Source organism: Argiope bruennichi, chromosome 7, assembly GCF_947563725.1.
Source record: "Argiope bruennichi chromosome 7, qqArgBrue1.1, whole genome shotgun sequence".
Classification (NCBI taxonomy): Eukaryota; Metazoa; Arthropoda; class Arachnida; order Araneae; family Araneidae; genus Argiope; species Argiope bruennichi.
In genome coordinates, this window is record NC_079157.1 from 63,490,531 (window position 1) to 63,507,519 (window position 16,989).

Below are 16,989 nucleotides of genomic sequence, written 5' to 3' on the forward strand. Positions count from 1 at the left end.
TCCAAAAATTTATTTACTTATTCATAAATTAAGAAGAATATGGAATTTTTTAAAATACAGTTTCCACAATAGTAATTAATAAACTCATATTTAGGATTTATATTTGAATATAATTAATCCATTATCTTATAGATATTGAATTGTTGAGCCCATAAGTACTGATAGTGTTTACATACACTTTGTTGAATCCATGCATTATTTTCACAGCCATATATTTTATAAAAAAATTTCCCATGTAATTTTTGGCCAGTTGCATAACAATTCCTATTGGCAATGTTAAAATGGCATTTAACAGACTTTTGTCTGGAACAAACATTTTAATAGAAGCTGGAGAAGTGAAGCAGCAAATATTTTTTAAACTGTTCTAACTATATTAGATTTTAGGAACTCATAAAATTATTGAAATTGAATCAAAACAATTAAAATTTCATACAGATTGAAATTTCTGCCATATTAAATTTAGTTTGAAAGCCTTTTATATATTGTAATGAAAATTATACATAAGAACATAGAATTGAAGATAAAATGTAGCACATTTTTCTAAACTTTTTCCCCCTTTTGTAAGTATCAAATTCATTACATAAATAATTATAATGATTATACGAGTATTTTGTCAAAGTGCAATATCAAGAATAATCTAATATTATGTCTATCTAACAAAGAATTCTTTTAATCACCTTTAAATTTATTTGATAATCACTGGATCATCATCATCAACAACAACAAAAAATACTGATTTAAGCATAAAGAATATTTTTAGAACTAAAATGGTATATATACAAGGGCTACAGACAAAATTTATCAATAATTTCTCATCTAAATGAAATAGAGAATATGCTTATTTAAATAGAAAAATATTCAAATAGGCACTTCATTTAGTTAGAAATATGCATAAGACGGAAAGAACTTCTTAGAAATAATTTAAAATCATATATAGGTTTAAATCATAATAAATTTTTTGTATCAATTTTATAAGTATCTAAATGTTCAGAATTCACTACATTATCTAACGATTTTAAATATCAGCACAAAGAACACCTAAAACCATTTATGCATAACATGTTAAAGCTATGAACAATATTTTAATTAATATAAGAAATTCTGAGCCATAGACACCAAATTATTTTTAATTACCTTGAATTTACAATAAATGTATCCTCTAATTAATAAAAAACAAAAACTCTATTTATTCATTATATAAGAATATAAAACTAAACAACTTTTTTTCTCAAAAGAATAAATATAGATAGATTATAAAAAATCCAAGAATGGAAATTTTAAAAAAAATATTCCTTCTTGACTTATTTAAAAGAAAAAAAACTTTTTTATGATAAAATTCTGTTTCAGTTAACATTGTTTTTTGCATCTCCAAGTGAGAAAACAAGCTCCAGTTATCAAAAATATATAGAATAGTAAATATTTTATTATTTATCAATAAATTATTAACAAAAGTAAATGTAACAATTTTACTTAAAATTTAACTTTAGGTTTTAAAAAATTCAATTATATATGTAAATAAGTTGTTTATTCCATAATCATGAATTTTTATTAATTATTTGACACACAAGCATTAAAATTTTGCTTTTGCAAAACATATAGACATATTATTGTTAAAAATATATTTAATTATTATAATCAAAAAAATCATTCTATAGCTTAAATAATATAAAATCATTTATGTTAAACATGCAGCTCATATTTTTTTCTCAAACCATTTTGAAAACTAAAATGAACCCAATAAAAAAAATTCCAATAATTAAAAAACAAATTATTAGAAATGTATAGATTACAATTTAATTTTTTTAATAATTCATATTTCTATAGACAAAATCACACCTACCCATTCTTTAAAACGAAGCATGAATGAATCATTTCAGAGACAAAAAAAAAAACAATATCTTTCCTTTTCTGAGAACATTAGTAATGATTGGTATAATATATATAAAAAATAAATAACTGATTAGAAGGATATTACTGTTATTATTGCATGAATCGATGCATTTTGTAGAGATTTTAAAAGAGCATAAAATAGAAAATGCACGGAATATAAAAAAATAAAGGAAGATGAAATGTTTTTTAATTATATACATAAAAAAAGAATCATATGGCAGATGAACTGACCTTGATGGATGAAAGTACAATATTAATTTACATATTCCGGCGATACGTTTTAAAAAATGGAATTAAACTCTAATTAATATCACATATTTCTAACAAACAATACTAGCAATTTATACCGTCGACAAAATTTTCATTAATTTCTTCCTCCATGACAAATCGTTCATTTCAGCACCGTCATGTGACATCATATATAATATGAGTATAGTCCATTGGAAATGGTTTTTAAACACTGTTAAAATATTAAGTGCAAGGGAAAAAAAAGTCAAATCAAATGTAAAATATTTTAAGAATACTTACTTCTGACTTCATAAGCTTCAAATATCATTTTTTAAAAATCCAATAAGATAGAGGTTAATTTTCTAGAATTCCGCTGCTGTTATTAGAAAGAAGCATTCTTTGTAGCCCAATAATTTTTGTTTATTCATAGGGGAAATCAGCAGTACACATCACCTTCAGATCGACGTTAGCAGACATTACAATAATAAAAATATTAAAAAGACATATTTTCATCTACATCGTCACAGTTACAGAAGTTTAATAAAATAAATTTAATAGAAGGTAACTGAAGATCTTAAAATAAAATTCTTAAATTATTCAGAAACTTCGTATATTTTATTTAATATCTCATTTATCAATTTAATTTGTATTATTAATGTATTATTGAATATTTAAATCTTTAAAATATCTAAAACAAAACTGGAACTAATCGTCTGCTATTCTAAGCTGAGTTACTAGTTCTGAACCTTAAAGGGCGTGCGGTTAAAGTTTATTAATTTCTTCACTATATCTGTATGGAGCCGGTGCTGTAATTCCAAACATTAGCAGGTCGTTACACCTTTTCTATTGACAAGTTGGCGCAGAAGGAAATATCCATGTGAATTAGCGTGATCATCATTCTTTTTTTAGAGTATTTTGTTTGATTATTACATATATTTTAAATCAACGAAGAAATTTTGAGATTTCAAACATTGGATATGAAATATTTGCAGTTCAGATACCACAGGACTTACGTTGCTAGAAGTCATGTTATTTAACCTTTCTAGTTGAGCGTTATTTAAGATTTTAAATAAGAAAAATGCATTTACTTCTTTGAAGGATATTCTCTTAATAATGGCAGCGAAACATCCAGATCAAACTTACTCTTGTGACATTTGCGGTGAAGTAGAACTTTCTGAAGTAGAGATGCGATCACACACATTGGTGGCTCACATTGAAGGAGCTATTTCATGTCCTTTTTGTGATTTGGGTGATATATCGGCCGATGAAATGATCTATCACGTTAATTCTGTCCATTTGGATTTCTTAACTCCCACTGAGGATAATGTTCAATTTACTGTTTCCTCTAGTGATTCAATGGATGATGTTTCCTTTTCAAGTAATGGTTTGCCTGACACCAATTTTGCGACAGCTTCAGAAGGTTCACCTCAAAGAGCTAATCTTTCACTTAATTTGAATCCTGGCCGTCTGAAAAAAGTATTACTTAGTCCTCGAGGAAATGATCAATCTGTTTGTCCTCTCTGTGATTATTCTAACAAATCACCTACTAAACTTCAAGAACATGTTAACCGACAGCATTTTGATCTGACCAGCCCATCATTTCCAGAAATCCTAAATAGTGATGGTGGCTCAAGCCCTTTCCTTTGCCCTTTGTGTGATAGAAATTTTGATTCCAGCCGAGATGTAGAGTTGCATGTAAATGTAGATCATAGTGATGTACTTAGCCCAATCAAATCAACCCAAGCTACTCCAGGAGATGAAAATTGCAATGATTGCTGTCCTGTATGTGGATGCTCTAATTTTGTTTGTAGCTTAGAATTAGAATCGCATATAGAGGAGCATTTCAGTCCTAAATCATCTAATGGACTCCTATGTTCTCCAAAGACACCTTATGGTTTAACTCCTCTTGTTACTGATGGTGAGTAAGTAATATTTGTAATGAAGAATTTTTTATGGCTATTGAAGAAAGGAAAATAAAAATATGCTCATTATGCATTCAAAATCATTTTTTATATAATTGTAGAAATGTGTGTAACATTTTTTTTTTTTTTTTTGTCTTCATGCAGATGTAGGATTAATTTTCTTTTATAATTTTTGCTATATTTGATAATTGGGCTGTATATGACTCAAAATACTTTCCATTTGGATTATAAACGACTTCTTCACCAAAGATATATTGCTTCATAAAACATACGATTCATTTTCAATTATAGTGGACGTAGTCTTCTTTTAATTTGTATTTGTTAATAAACATCCTTGATTATTATTATTTTAGGATTTATTAACCATACTGTAACTATTAAAAGATTCTTAATAATATTAATTTGTAAAATTTTTAAATTGATATTATAATGCAGTTTTTTTCATTAATGTATTTATTTATTGCTTTATATATCAATATACTATAATTAATTTTGTGAATATCTTGTATATGATGTCTCTATCCCTTTTATTTTTATTAAAACGAAGGTATTGCAATTTTAAGTTGCACCTGAATCATGCTATGATTCTCTTACTCTCTCATACGGTCCTCATTAATGGTTTTGTATATACTAATGGTATTTGGGGCATAGCATTATTTTCTCCCTTTTTCATCTTACTTGCTTTATGAAACAACTCATATGCACAAATATTTTATCTTTGTTGCTTCTTCTGAGATTAGCAACTGCGAAACATTTTTGGCTTGCTCTTAATCTGTATGCTGTTGTGTTAAAAATTTTTTTTTTTTGTAATTTTCATTTTTTTTTTGTGTGTGCTTTATATATTATGCCTTTTTGTGTGCATTATGTAAGCCAGTGTTTCTCAACCGGGGTATGCATATATCCAGGGTCTGTTTAAAAGTTTTGTAGGGTAAGTGAGGGGAACCTCAAATAGTTGATATTGATAGATATATAGAACATAAAAAACAAGATTTGAAATTATTGATAACAATTGGCATTTCCCATCAAAATTATATTTCATAATGAAAAATCTAATTAATTAAATTAAATCCAAAATAATTTAGTTCCATCTGAATGTCTTAAATTCAGTTTAGTATATATTTTATCAAAGGTATTGGATTACCACGTTATTTGATAATAATAAGCATATTTCAATAAACCATATTCAAATTGAGTTCAAGGTTCAAATTAAATATATGTATATGATTTAATATACTATTACCAGTATAAATATAGAATATACCAGTATATACTATTTTTGCCTAACTAGTAAAAATATCTATATTATAGTACTATTACTATGCCTGTATGTAGGTTTTAGTAATTATGCATAATATAGTTGAGGTACTTGGAGCAGTGATGACAGGCCAAGGGATACTCGTAAAAAAGGGAGTTGAGAAACACTGATCTAAGCTAAGTAATTTATTGTACATACATATGTCAATATAAGTATAATATTTGAAAATTGTATTTCAGCCACTATGCTACAAACTAGTCCTGCCTTAGAAAAATTTTTGTTGAAATCTGGTGCAAAAGGTAATCATAATATTTGTTACTCGGTTATTTTTTAGTGTTTTTAATTTCAATTTCAGAGTTAAAAAAATTATGAAGGAGAGATTGGCAAGTAAAAGGTACCTTGCACATATTTTATGTTGACTAATGAGTTTATTTGGTTTTATAAAAAAAACATCGAACAAATGCGTTTGTCTTTTGCTTCTGTAGCACTGCTCTTTCTAAGCTTTGCACTAATGGTACTGATTCTCCCCACCCACCCATGGCATATCTCCTATTTAAGCTGAAAAGATATACATTTAAATAATGAAATTAAGTAATTAAGGGATTTTTTTGGATATATTTATTATTAATAATTTTTTTTGTTTAAATTAATTTTTCAAATTCGTCATTGGTTAATATTTTTAGAGGTAGAATTTAGAGTGTGCATTTCTAATGATATGTTATTTTTATCTCCCATTTTAAAAATGAATGTTTCTGCTTTATATATATATTACAAGATATAAAAACAGAAGTTTTAATAATCTTAGAGATATCAAATGACAATTTCTTTGATTTTTTTTTTTTTTTTTTTTTTAGTTATTGTGGTGTAAATTTATCCATTTACTGTTAGTCAACTGTACCATTATTATTTCATTGAAATGTCATTTTTTAAATCCTATATACATATATATAAATTTGTAATCATGTAAACGTAAGCTTGGTAAATTTCTATTTATGGCTTAACAGCAACTTTAAGTTGTCCAGGCTATATTTTTTCCCACAGAACGAAAGTACTTTGTCTACAAATTCTTTTCTAAAGTTATACAAATGTAGAGTACTTTTTCTCGCTTTCTTCTTTCTTAAGCACTTTGTTACATTGCTCTCATCATAGCTTGAACAAAGAAATATATTAAAAGTGGATTGTTTCCTTAAAATAAACATTTTTTCATAACTTTAAAAATAAGCTGTTTGGTGATTTTCAAAGTGATTATGATATAAAGCCTATCCTAATATAAGCATCAATTAAAATCATCATCTGGATTCATTTATTTCAAATATCGATTGCAAAACTTGATAGAGATATAAAATTTGTACTAAAGCATAATAAAATTTTCTACACAAATGAATGTTTGTATTAGGAATATAAGATATTCCTTGAAAATTGGCTTTCAATTAAAAATTTATATAAACCTATACTTATTTTCCTAAGATTTTTGTTTTATCAAATTAAAATTCTTTTGTTTTTCTCTATTTTTTCTGTTTAATATAATTATTTGTTTTTATGTTGTTAGTATTATTTATTAATTTAGATTGAAAAATTTATATAATATTTAATTATAATTTTTATATATATAGAAGAAGGAAATGCTGATCATTTACTTGCTCTGGAAATGGAGAGAAGAGAAAGGGAAGAGCAACGACTACGTGAACAACGAGAGTTCCGCATATTACAAGCCCAGTATGGAATGGATAATCAAGGCAACTTTCGTGAACAATCAATTACTAATATGCAAAGAGCAGTGTATGCTGGAGAAATGAGTGTGGCTGATTATTATAACAGACAAGTAGAGCTTTGTATTGCAGAACGAGATGGAGTGGATGATGGACATTCTTGTACAAAAGGCAAGAAACTTTTGTTTTATAATTATTTTAGTTAATATGCAAGGGTCATAGTTAATTCAAATTTTTAATGTGGTCTTGTCAGCTTTGAATGACCAAATTCCACTGTATTTGAATCTTTTTTTTTCTTTTATTCAGATTTTAGTTCAAAAGTTTTATTAAAAATTAACTTAATTATTAAAGCATCTATGTTATAAAATGTTATTTTTTTATGATTAACTTGACAGTTCTTATTGCTAAGCAAAAATCTTGCCATAAGATGAGACTTTGCTATTATCTTGACAGCTATCAAATAAGTATATTAAATATTACAGTACTCACCATTGTTGTTGAAAAACCTTAGAATTCTCAGCATAATAGTAAAGTCTTGAAGCTGAAGAATTCTATGCTCAAAACCTAATTTCACTAAAAATCCATTGTGCATACGAGTCTGATGCATACTAAATCTCATGTTATGGGCCAAAATCTCATTAGTATAGCATTGGAGTTTAGAGTCCCAGTTTAGGTGTTGTCTTCTTCACCTGATTGGTGTCCAAAATTATGAAGATCATCTCTAAAAACCCTCTTAATGTATTTAAATGGGATGTTAATATAACCTAACTAAACAAAATTTGGCATAAAGTTGTATTTAATAAAGTTTAGCATACTTTTGAATAGTTGTTTATTTTTATACACTTTTGTTTATACTTTTTAATTCAGAGTTTAATGCATAAAGTTTTTCAGGGAATTAATTTAAGAATGCAAACATGTAAGCTGCAAAATTTTGTTTTCCATGTTTGATTAAAGTTTTTGCAGTATTTAGAGAATTTTACATGAATTTAATGTTGCTTCCTGTTGTTCTGAAAACTTCATTTATTTTTGCACATTTCTGTGGAGGAGATATTTTTTTTATTTCCAAAAATTTTAATTCATTAAAAAAATATGATACTAAATGTTAAAATAAATATAATCCTTGATTTAAATATCTTTGGACATATAAGAAAGTAAAAGGAAATATCCAAGCAATTTCCATTGCCACCAATTTAAAGAAAATGTTGTTTTTAATTTACTGTTTTTCATATTGCTTACTGCTAGTTATTGTTTTTCAAATTACTTACTTCTGAAAATAAGATTAAGAAGTCATTAGAAGACAAATTACTTTTCTCTGTAGCAGTTTTAAAATCCTAGTTGAACTCCCATTATGTGTAGAGATAGTATTCAGATTCAGATAAAATTAAATTGGCTATTTCATGATGCAACGATTATAATTCTGTGGAATATAGGGTTAAACAAAATAAACAATGCTCAATTTCAGCACCATACACATGGGATTATCTTATTTCAATGAAAAATAAATATTCTCTTCAGTCCAAGTTCAAAGGTTCTTTTTTTTTTCTTTCTATTTTCACTGTTACAACAGAAACAACCGAGAAAGTTTCACATATAAAGTTTTTATGTTGATATAGCCAACCCACATATATGCATAGATATTTTCTTAAAAATAGTAGGAATTGGATACTGACTGTGAAGTATTAAAATTATTAATTAATATTCTATCTTTCTTTCTAAACGAAATATTATGAAATGTAAATTGTTTTAAGTTATAAATTGAATTGATTACTGCACAATATTTTGATAAGATGGTACTGAAAACTATTTTTTGCTTTGTTTGTGTTTTTAAACTAATTTGTCTTTACCTGTGAGAATAATCTATAATTCTGATTAATGGCACACTCACACTACTACTCAGTCATTTTTTAAAATCAGATATGCTGTTTTGCTCTGTAGTTTTAAACGTTCTTTAGAACTAAAAATTTATAGGATAAATATTGGTCCTACTTTTTTCTATTAAAGATGCTGATGTCTCTCTTTGATGTAAAATTATGAAAAATTAAAATTTTTAGTGTTCATTCTCTTTTAGCATTTTCTTTTGTTTTTAGGCATTGAAATAATTTTCTTCAATCAGATTGTTTACTGCTAAAAAAATTTTTAAATTTAGTACTGTTTATTAAATGATTTTGTCTAAATTCCAATTTTAATAATGATTTTCAGAAAGAAAACTACTCATAAAAAGGCTATTAGATAGATTTGTCTCAATGAAACATAAATTAAGAAAATAAAGTATATTTAGCAAAATTATTAATATAAACTATTTTTCTAGGTCTCATTCCAAAGATAAGAGCTTTTAGCATGGCTACCCCAAATGTAGAACATACCTGGCTTTGTAATTCTGTGGATCATTATGCCTCTACTTATGGTGATAAAGGTTGGGGTTGTGGTTATCGAAATATACAGATGATGTTATCTTCATTAGTACATAACACAAAATATAACAGCAAACTTTTCAATGGTATGTGTAATATTTCTTTTTTTTTCTTCTTTCTTAGTATTATATGAAAAATGCTATTATTTTAAAAAAATTTCTAAAAATATCTATTCTTAAATTTTTTAAAAAATTATAATATATTATATTAAAAATAAATATTATATAAAAATATATTAATTAAAAATATATTATATAAAAAATATAATATTATATTAAAAAAATATAATATTATATTATAATTATATATATAATTACAAATTATTTCCTGTGATCACTACATTTCATTCAGATGTAGTACAATCCAATTTCATTTTAAAATTTTTTTTAAAAAATCAAATGGTATTAAATCCATGATTATTTTTAAAAAAATTCCTTTTGTAAAAGTGAAAAAAAAAATAATAAATATAAAAAATAGTGGTTGAAAATGAGTTTTGTATATAAATATGAATTCAGTCCATACTTTTAATGCTTCAATTAAATGCTTCTCTTATTTTCATTTTTGTTTTTTAATAAATTAATGTCAGTAAGATACAAATACAGCAGTTTCTATTATACTATTATTAATCTATAAGTGTACATATAAGCTGTCTAATCTAATTATTGTTTAATAGCAAAATGTTTTAAATGGGGTAAAGAATTATATTTTTTGTTCTTTGTGTTTATAAATATGTTGCCAAAAAAAGAATACTAAATTTAAGTTCTATTAAGTTGTACATAGTAAATCATTCTTGATACATCATAAAAAAGAACTCACACATTTAAACAAGAAAAAAAAAAGTTATATTCTTGTGTGACTAAACCTGACAAATTGTGAAGCTTTGAATTACATTAATTTAAACTTGTTAACACTTAAATTAAACAAACACAGTGTTAATTGCCAAAACTTCCTCAAGATAGCTGTTGAAGCATTTTAAGATTTTTTAAAATAGTCTATTAAAGTTTTAGCAAATTAACATAGATTATAAAATGCTATGCCAAAAAATTTTTAAATATCAAAATTTGAGTTAAAAAAATCTTGTAATGTAAAAGGATTACATCTTAATTATGACTAGAAAAAAAAATTATATGTTTCTTATTTAATATGTCAAATGTATTGATTTTCAAAATTTGTTTTAACAAATTAGCAGAAAATTTGAAATGATTAATGTTTGAAGTTTATTCTTTTAATAAAGGTAGATTTGCTATATCCAAGCTTCAAGAGCTTATTGAAAATGCCTGGAGGCAAGGATTTGATCCTGCTGGTTGTGAACAGTTAGGTGGTCGCCTCATAAATACTAGAAAGTGGATTGGTGCTACAGAAGTTGTAACATTTTTGGCATCTTTTCGAATTAGGTCAGTATTTTCTATTATGAAATATTTCTTTAGAATTCTTGTAATTTTAATGACATTGTAATTTTTTTTGATATATTTAATATTAGTTGCCTTTGGTCATCAACTGCCATATGGGATTTAATTTCTTCACTTTTCATTAATTATTTTCTTATTTATTAATTATTTTACATTAAAAATAATTGCTGGACTAATGTGAAGTTAACTGCATATATAACTGTTTATTGTGCCATATAAACAGTTATATAAAAAATGCTATAGAGATAATAACACTAGAAATTCTTATCAATGATTGTTGAAAACATGTTTAATTTATGTTACAAAGAAAACATAATTAAGAAGTTTTCTTTGTGACATTGTGTTTAATTAATGTAACAAAGAAATTTAAAAAAGAAATTTCAAACTATTTCTTTTAAAGACTATGATTTAGTTTATCCATGCTTTAAAAATATTTTTTAATTCATGTCTTTTGCAGCCTAATATCTGTAACTTTAACTATTTTTGATGGAATTATCGTAAATAACTAGAGGAAAGGGCAGTGGTTTATAAATTTATCATACAAAAAAAAAAAAATTGTACTAAAATAAGATTTTGCTATAACCTTTCCAGACTTTATAGTCATTAATTTCCCAGTCTTGTCTCAGATATCAGGGGCCAGTCACTTTGAAATGTCCTAATGTAGATGAGATATGCATTCCTGTCTTCTTTTTTCTACAATCTCTCTTTCTCTGACCAAATTTTACTTTGAAAGCCCAGTTTAGTTACCTATAATTCATTGGCTTTCAGATGCTTCTTTATTTTTTTGCAAGATCTACATAATGCAACCATCTTAATGATGTATTTATTTGATGGGGATGAACCCAAGAACTATGAAAATAAGCAAGTACAACCATTCCTTCATACAGTTATAAAACATATTAAAATTAGTGAAAAAATTGCAACATTAAAAAAAATTCTTTAAAAAGATAATTACACAGGTCGATAAAAAGTATTTCTTGAATATTGTTTTAATTTTGAGTACTCAATTTTTGGTTATTCCAATTGAGAAATTGATATTGGTTATTCATTCTTGAATTATTAAATGCTTTTCTTCTTGGGATATCTTACATAAATTATACAAAATGGCTATAGAGCATTTATTTTTTACAGCCAAAAGACTTAAAACTAAAATATCATTAAATATTAATAATAAAAAATATGGGCTGAAATTTTTTTTAGAAGTTAATGTAAAATTATGTATATTTCTTAATAGAGCACGCCTTATTGACTGCCATCAACCTACTGGACCAAATGGAACACATCCAGAAATGTTTCAATGGGTTAAAGGATACTTTACAAAAGATGAAGAATTTAAACCTCCTGTGTATTTACAACATCATGGTATGAATTTTATCTTCATAATCTTTAAGTAATTGAATTACTTTTAAATTTCTGAAAAACGAATTTGAGTTACATGTTAAGAATTTGCAAAACTCTTTACAACTACTTTCTCATTTCTCTTTCTCTCTTAACTGAATATTTTATTTCAAATTTACTTATATCCATTTATGTGGAGAAAACTAAGAAATTTATAAATTTATTATAATTTGCTTATTTTTATTTTATTAATTATCATCAACATAGTCCTTCTTTATATTTTGGATTCTTGGAATTGTAAAATAACAATAATATATTATTCTTTTTATTTATTGAAATTAAATCCTTTAAATAAGTCCATGTATCCATATTTTCTATTCTAATAATAATTTACAATTTTTTCTCTTTAAAATATTTTGTTTCCTCTTTAAATATGAATCCAGTTCTTATTTCAAACAAAAAGCAGGATTTTTCTATATTCATTTGTGATTTATAATGAAGTTTAATAAATTATAATGAATGACAGATTTATTGCAATAATATTGCCATTTCATATTTGAAAGTATTAAAGTTACTCTGTTAATGTTATTGTTATGTCATTTGACAACTCATATATCTAATTGAATTCAGTGGAAGAAAAATTGATGTTATTTGTTTAAATTTTAGTTTTAACAATGGCAGAAAATCATAGAATTATCTATATTTTACTTCTATAAAGGAAATTATACATGTCAAATATATGAAAATCTGTAGTATTTACTTTGACTTTCCTCAAACAAATCAATAATAGTTCATGAATTTCTGTCCTACTTATTTTGATTTGTACTATCCTCTGAATCTCTATGAACTCTAAAGCTTGGCTGAGAATATTTGTGACACTCTTGCAATTCTGACCTGACTTTGTACAAACAGTCTTCCAATTTATTCAATTTCAAAACTCTATTAATGGCTTAAAATTAAATTCAGATAAAATTTAAATTCAGTGTTTTCAAATTTTGTTCAATTTTTGCAAAGATCAATCTTTTGGTGATGATTAATATGTAATTTACTAAAAGTTAAAAAGTTTTTGATCTAAGCCAACAATTGACTTGTTCTTTATATATATATATTTTATTTATACAAATGATCTTTTGAAACATGCAATAAAAAATGTTATGAATTTTTTTGTTAACACTCATCATAATATTCCTTTTTATTTATTTATTTCATGCTCAAAACTTGTTTTTGAATTTCATAAACGTATTTGTAAATTTGTATAGAATTGCTCAACTCTTTTGTCTCTGACATGCTTATTTCCTTCAAATGCTTTATATGTAATGAAGAAGGGAAAAAGGGGTATAAAAAGTTATTTAATAATTTTTCTCTAAGAGATGCTTTTAAGCAATGTTATTCCATTTATTAAAATGTGTTGCGTAAATATCTTTTGTTTATATTTTTCTTTAATTCTATGAGCTTAGACAATGTGAGAATTCCAGTGCCCTAAAACTCAGAGTAAATTATTGTGAATGGGAAAAATCTGGAATCATTCATTCCATATGGGCGGCTGGCCATAATTCTCGGGGGGATTATTTTTCACCCCCAGATTTCAGTAATGCACCCAAAAATTTTTGATAGGGGGAATTTGGTGTTATAGAATTAAGAGATCATATTGCGGAAGTTTCATTTTTGGAAATAACCATGCAATAACTAATTATATTAAGAAAAGGAAATTACTATAAGAAATCTTTTATATTACAGGTCACAGTAGAACGATAATAGGCTTAGAGGAATTACAAGATGGAAGTTTGCAACTTTTAGTATTTGATCCTAGTCATAGTAAATCACAAATGGAACAGTTTAGTAGCACTGCATTAAATTCAAATGCTATGAGGCTTATACGACGCCCGCTTTCAGCATTAAAAGCTAGGCAGTATCAATTAGTTTATGTTGATGGCATTATAGAAAATGAAGATGAATATCAGGTAATATATACAATTTTTTTCTAAGCTATTAGTAAATATTAAAAAAAAAAATTTTTTTAGAATGCAACATTAATCTGAAAAGTATGAAAATTTCACTTCGATAATATATGTAGACTAGCATATTATTATGTGCAAATTTTTTCAAGGAAGACATTTGAACCTAGAGCTACAAATTATTTTATTATTTCTTGAGATACTGGCAAAAAAGGGTTTTTAAATTTTTTTTAATTATTTCAATAACTTTGGAGCATATTATTGCAGAAAAACTATTTTTATACCATTTTAAAGTTTGAATTATAAACTTTTCATTGGTACAATTTTATTCCTAACAATTTTTTTTTCTGATTTTAATAAATTCGAAAAAATTAAAAGTATATTTTACAATAATACTTTTCATTGTTTTAATTACTGTATTTGTAATTGTTCATGTTGCAATGATATTAATATATTTTTTTGCATGCATTTTTGCTGCTATATAATTAAAGGCAATTTTTAAAAGCAATAAGGGCAGACAAATCAAACCTAAAACATTATGATGTGAAGATGCTTTAAATCAGAGACTCATTTTTTTGTTGTTGTTGAATGCTTATTTCAAATAAATCTTATACTGGTAATCACTTATATTTGGTTGTCAGCATATTTTCTCATATTTCTATCATTGATTTTGTAATGATAGTTTTGATTTATAATTGCAAACACTTACATTTAATTGATATGTATTTGTCTTTTAAAAATTTAAAATAAATTAATATACTATAATAATTTAAATTAATGATAAATTAAAATTTTTTCATAATTGGAAGTTAGTTTTAATAAAATAGAATAATAAAATTATATAAATGTTAAGTTGTATAAATTGCCCATAAATTTATATCTGGTTAACAATTTTCTAAAAAATTCAGAATAAATAATAGAAAATTCTGAATAGCTCTGAATCAAGAAGAAGGAATTCATTTGGAATTCATCATACCTAATCTGGAAGAGTTTTTCATGAAATATCCAGAACATGAAAAGTGTCCAGCACTTTTCAAGATGAGATTAGATAGTTACTTATATATTATTGCATAATTTTTTTTTTTCACTAGGCCTCATTTCAATTTCTACTTCTCACTCTAAACAAAATAAAAGTAGCTTTTTATTTATTATCTCTTTAAGTTGAAATAAAATAAGTTATTTCCATGTATTTTTAAAATTTATTTTTATATAAACTCAAATTAAAACATTTTAAGACTGTGGGAAATATATAAGGCAGCAAATTCTCCAATTTTTAAATTTCCATATTGAGCTATTTTATCAATTCTCATTTGAGATGATATTTTTCTATTAACTTCCAAACCACAAAAGCATGAATTAAAACTTTTCATTGATATAGAAATTCATTAGCTATCAATTAATCATTATATTCTTATTATTAAAAAAAAAAACTATTGTGCCAGTGTCTAAATTGAAAAGTAAGTTTGTAGATGTTCTTGTAAAATTTTAAACTAGATGTTTCAGTTTCTCATCCTAAACTATAACAAAAGGCTGTTTCACATGAATTGATGGCTGTTAATTAATCATTAATTAACAAGCCAATTTCATGTGATAAATTGAAACTGTTTTTCCTTAAATTAATCTTAATTCTAAAAGTATTTTAATATATCATTCTCAAACAAGAGCTCTTTAAAAGTTTTGCCCAATAATTAAATTTAGCTATCCTGTATAACAGATCTCATTTGTTTAAATGTTCAGTATATTGATTACATGATGTTAATGATTTATGTATCTTTACAGCATATGAAAATTATTCGTTCACAAAGAATACCTCCATCCAATTAAGTCTCGTTCCTAAAGGTATGCATTGTGCGTTTCATCGGTATCTTCTGATTACAAGAGGGGTGAAGTTTTATTCAATTTTAGTAACAAGTTTGGCGTTGGAGGCAGAAGATTATAGCATTTCAGACACTCATGTTGCTTAAATTATTAAGTTTAACTTATTTAGATCATTCATAGTTGAAACTATGCATGTACCCAAGTGCTTCATAAACTATCATTGCACAGAGGTAACTTTTTTCAATGCTAAAATAAATTATTAAGTCAGTTGTTCTTGTGTGACATAGGACCTAATTGTAATGAGATAAATGAAAAGTTAGCATAGAAATTTTACTATTTATGACACTTTTTTTTCAATAACATTTTTCGATTTAAAGCTCTATTTTCTGTGTTCATTCCATAGTTAAAGTGTAGATGTAATTGCTCTTATACTTTAGCATTAAAAACAAGTGTTACCTCATTCCAAATATTTAACTTTTCAATGCTGAAACCTGCTGTAGTGTGTCAGAAGTTTCAGATGAAAATGTACCACTAGTGCCTGCTCATTAATGGAGTTTGTAAATAATATGTTAACTCTCAATGCTCTTTTTTGTAAAGTGATTTGCCAATATCAGTGTTTAATGTAGGGAACTTCAATAACGTGACTGTGTTTTTATTGAGAAATTTTAAAAACTACAATCACTCTAAATGTTTAATTTTTAAACGAATTATAATCATGCTCATCTTAACATAGGAAAATAGAACTTAATTTCTTTGCATACTGTTTCCAGACACTTACTTTTGTTAGCAAAGTTTCAATAAATTATATTTTGAAAAAAATTAGATTTAATTACTAGGAAGTGATGGGACTGCATGCATATGACTCAGTGGCAACTTTTGCTGCTTGGCAATGGAAATAATTATGGGGCTGTTTTTTAAATAACTATCAATTTAGTTTCATGTTCCAGCACATTTTAAATTTAATTTAGTAATTTTTAATTTAATTTTAAAAAAAATCTTTTTAACTTTGTGAAGACAGATTTTTATTTATTTTGTTAAATATGTACATCATTAG

General features: G+C 25.5%; 2 protein-coding genes across 4 annotated transcripts in view; one reads left to right on the forward strand and one right to left on the reverse strand.

Annotated features, from left to right (window-relative positions):
* LOC129975022 (TGF-beta-activated kinase 1 and MAP3K7-binding protein 2-like) overlaps positions 1-2,613 on the reverse strand; it is a 60,014-nt gene extending 57,401 nt beyond the window's left edge. The window contains exon 1 of one of the 2 annotated variants that reach the window (XM_056087885.1): positions 2,419-2,612. The gene's annotated coding sequence lies outside the window, so the exon portion shown is untranslated. Of the gene's footprint in view, positions 1-2,418 lie in introns of both variants that reach the window. The other variant, XM_056087882.1, reaches the window with a different exon arrangement.
* A 312-nt stretch (positions 2,614-2,925) lies between these two features.
* LOC129975023 (zinc finger-containing ubiquitin peptidase 1-like) lies at positions 2,926-16,989 on the forward strand. 2 transcript variants are annotated; one of them, XM_056087886.1, is made up of 8 exons: positions 2,926-4,036; positions 5,535-5,594; positions 6,909-7,175; positions 9,313-9,501; positions 10,650-10,809; positions 12,059-12,186; positions 13,900-14,123; positions 15,897-16,989. In XM_056087886.1, the coding sequence occupies exons 1-8, from the start codon at positions 3,232-3,234 to the stop codon at positions 15,939-15,941; spliced, it is 1,878 nt and encodes a 625-aa protein (XP_055943861.1). In that variant the 5' UTR covers positions 2,926-3,231; the 3' UTR covers positions 15,942-16,989. The 2 variants fall into 2 exon arrangements, with proteins under 2 accessions (XP_055943861.1, XP_055943862.1); XM_056087887.1 differs by lacking the exon at positions 5,535-5,594.

Bases quoted from the DNA above. Each gene is read 5' to 3' on its own strand.
- LOC129975023 (XM_056087886.1), top strand. From the start codon at position 3,232: ATGGCAGCGAAACATCCAGATCAAACTTACTCTTGTGACATTTGCGGT. The intron at 7,176-9,312 runs GCAAGAAACTTT...CTATTTTTCTAG, and splicing joins TGGACATTCTTGTACAAAAG to GTCTCATTCCAAAGATAAGA. The intron at 10,810-12,058 runs GTCAGTATTTTC...ATTTCTTAATAG, and splicing joins TTGGCATCTTTTCGAATTAG to AGCACGCCTTATTGACTGCC.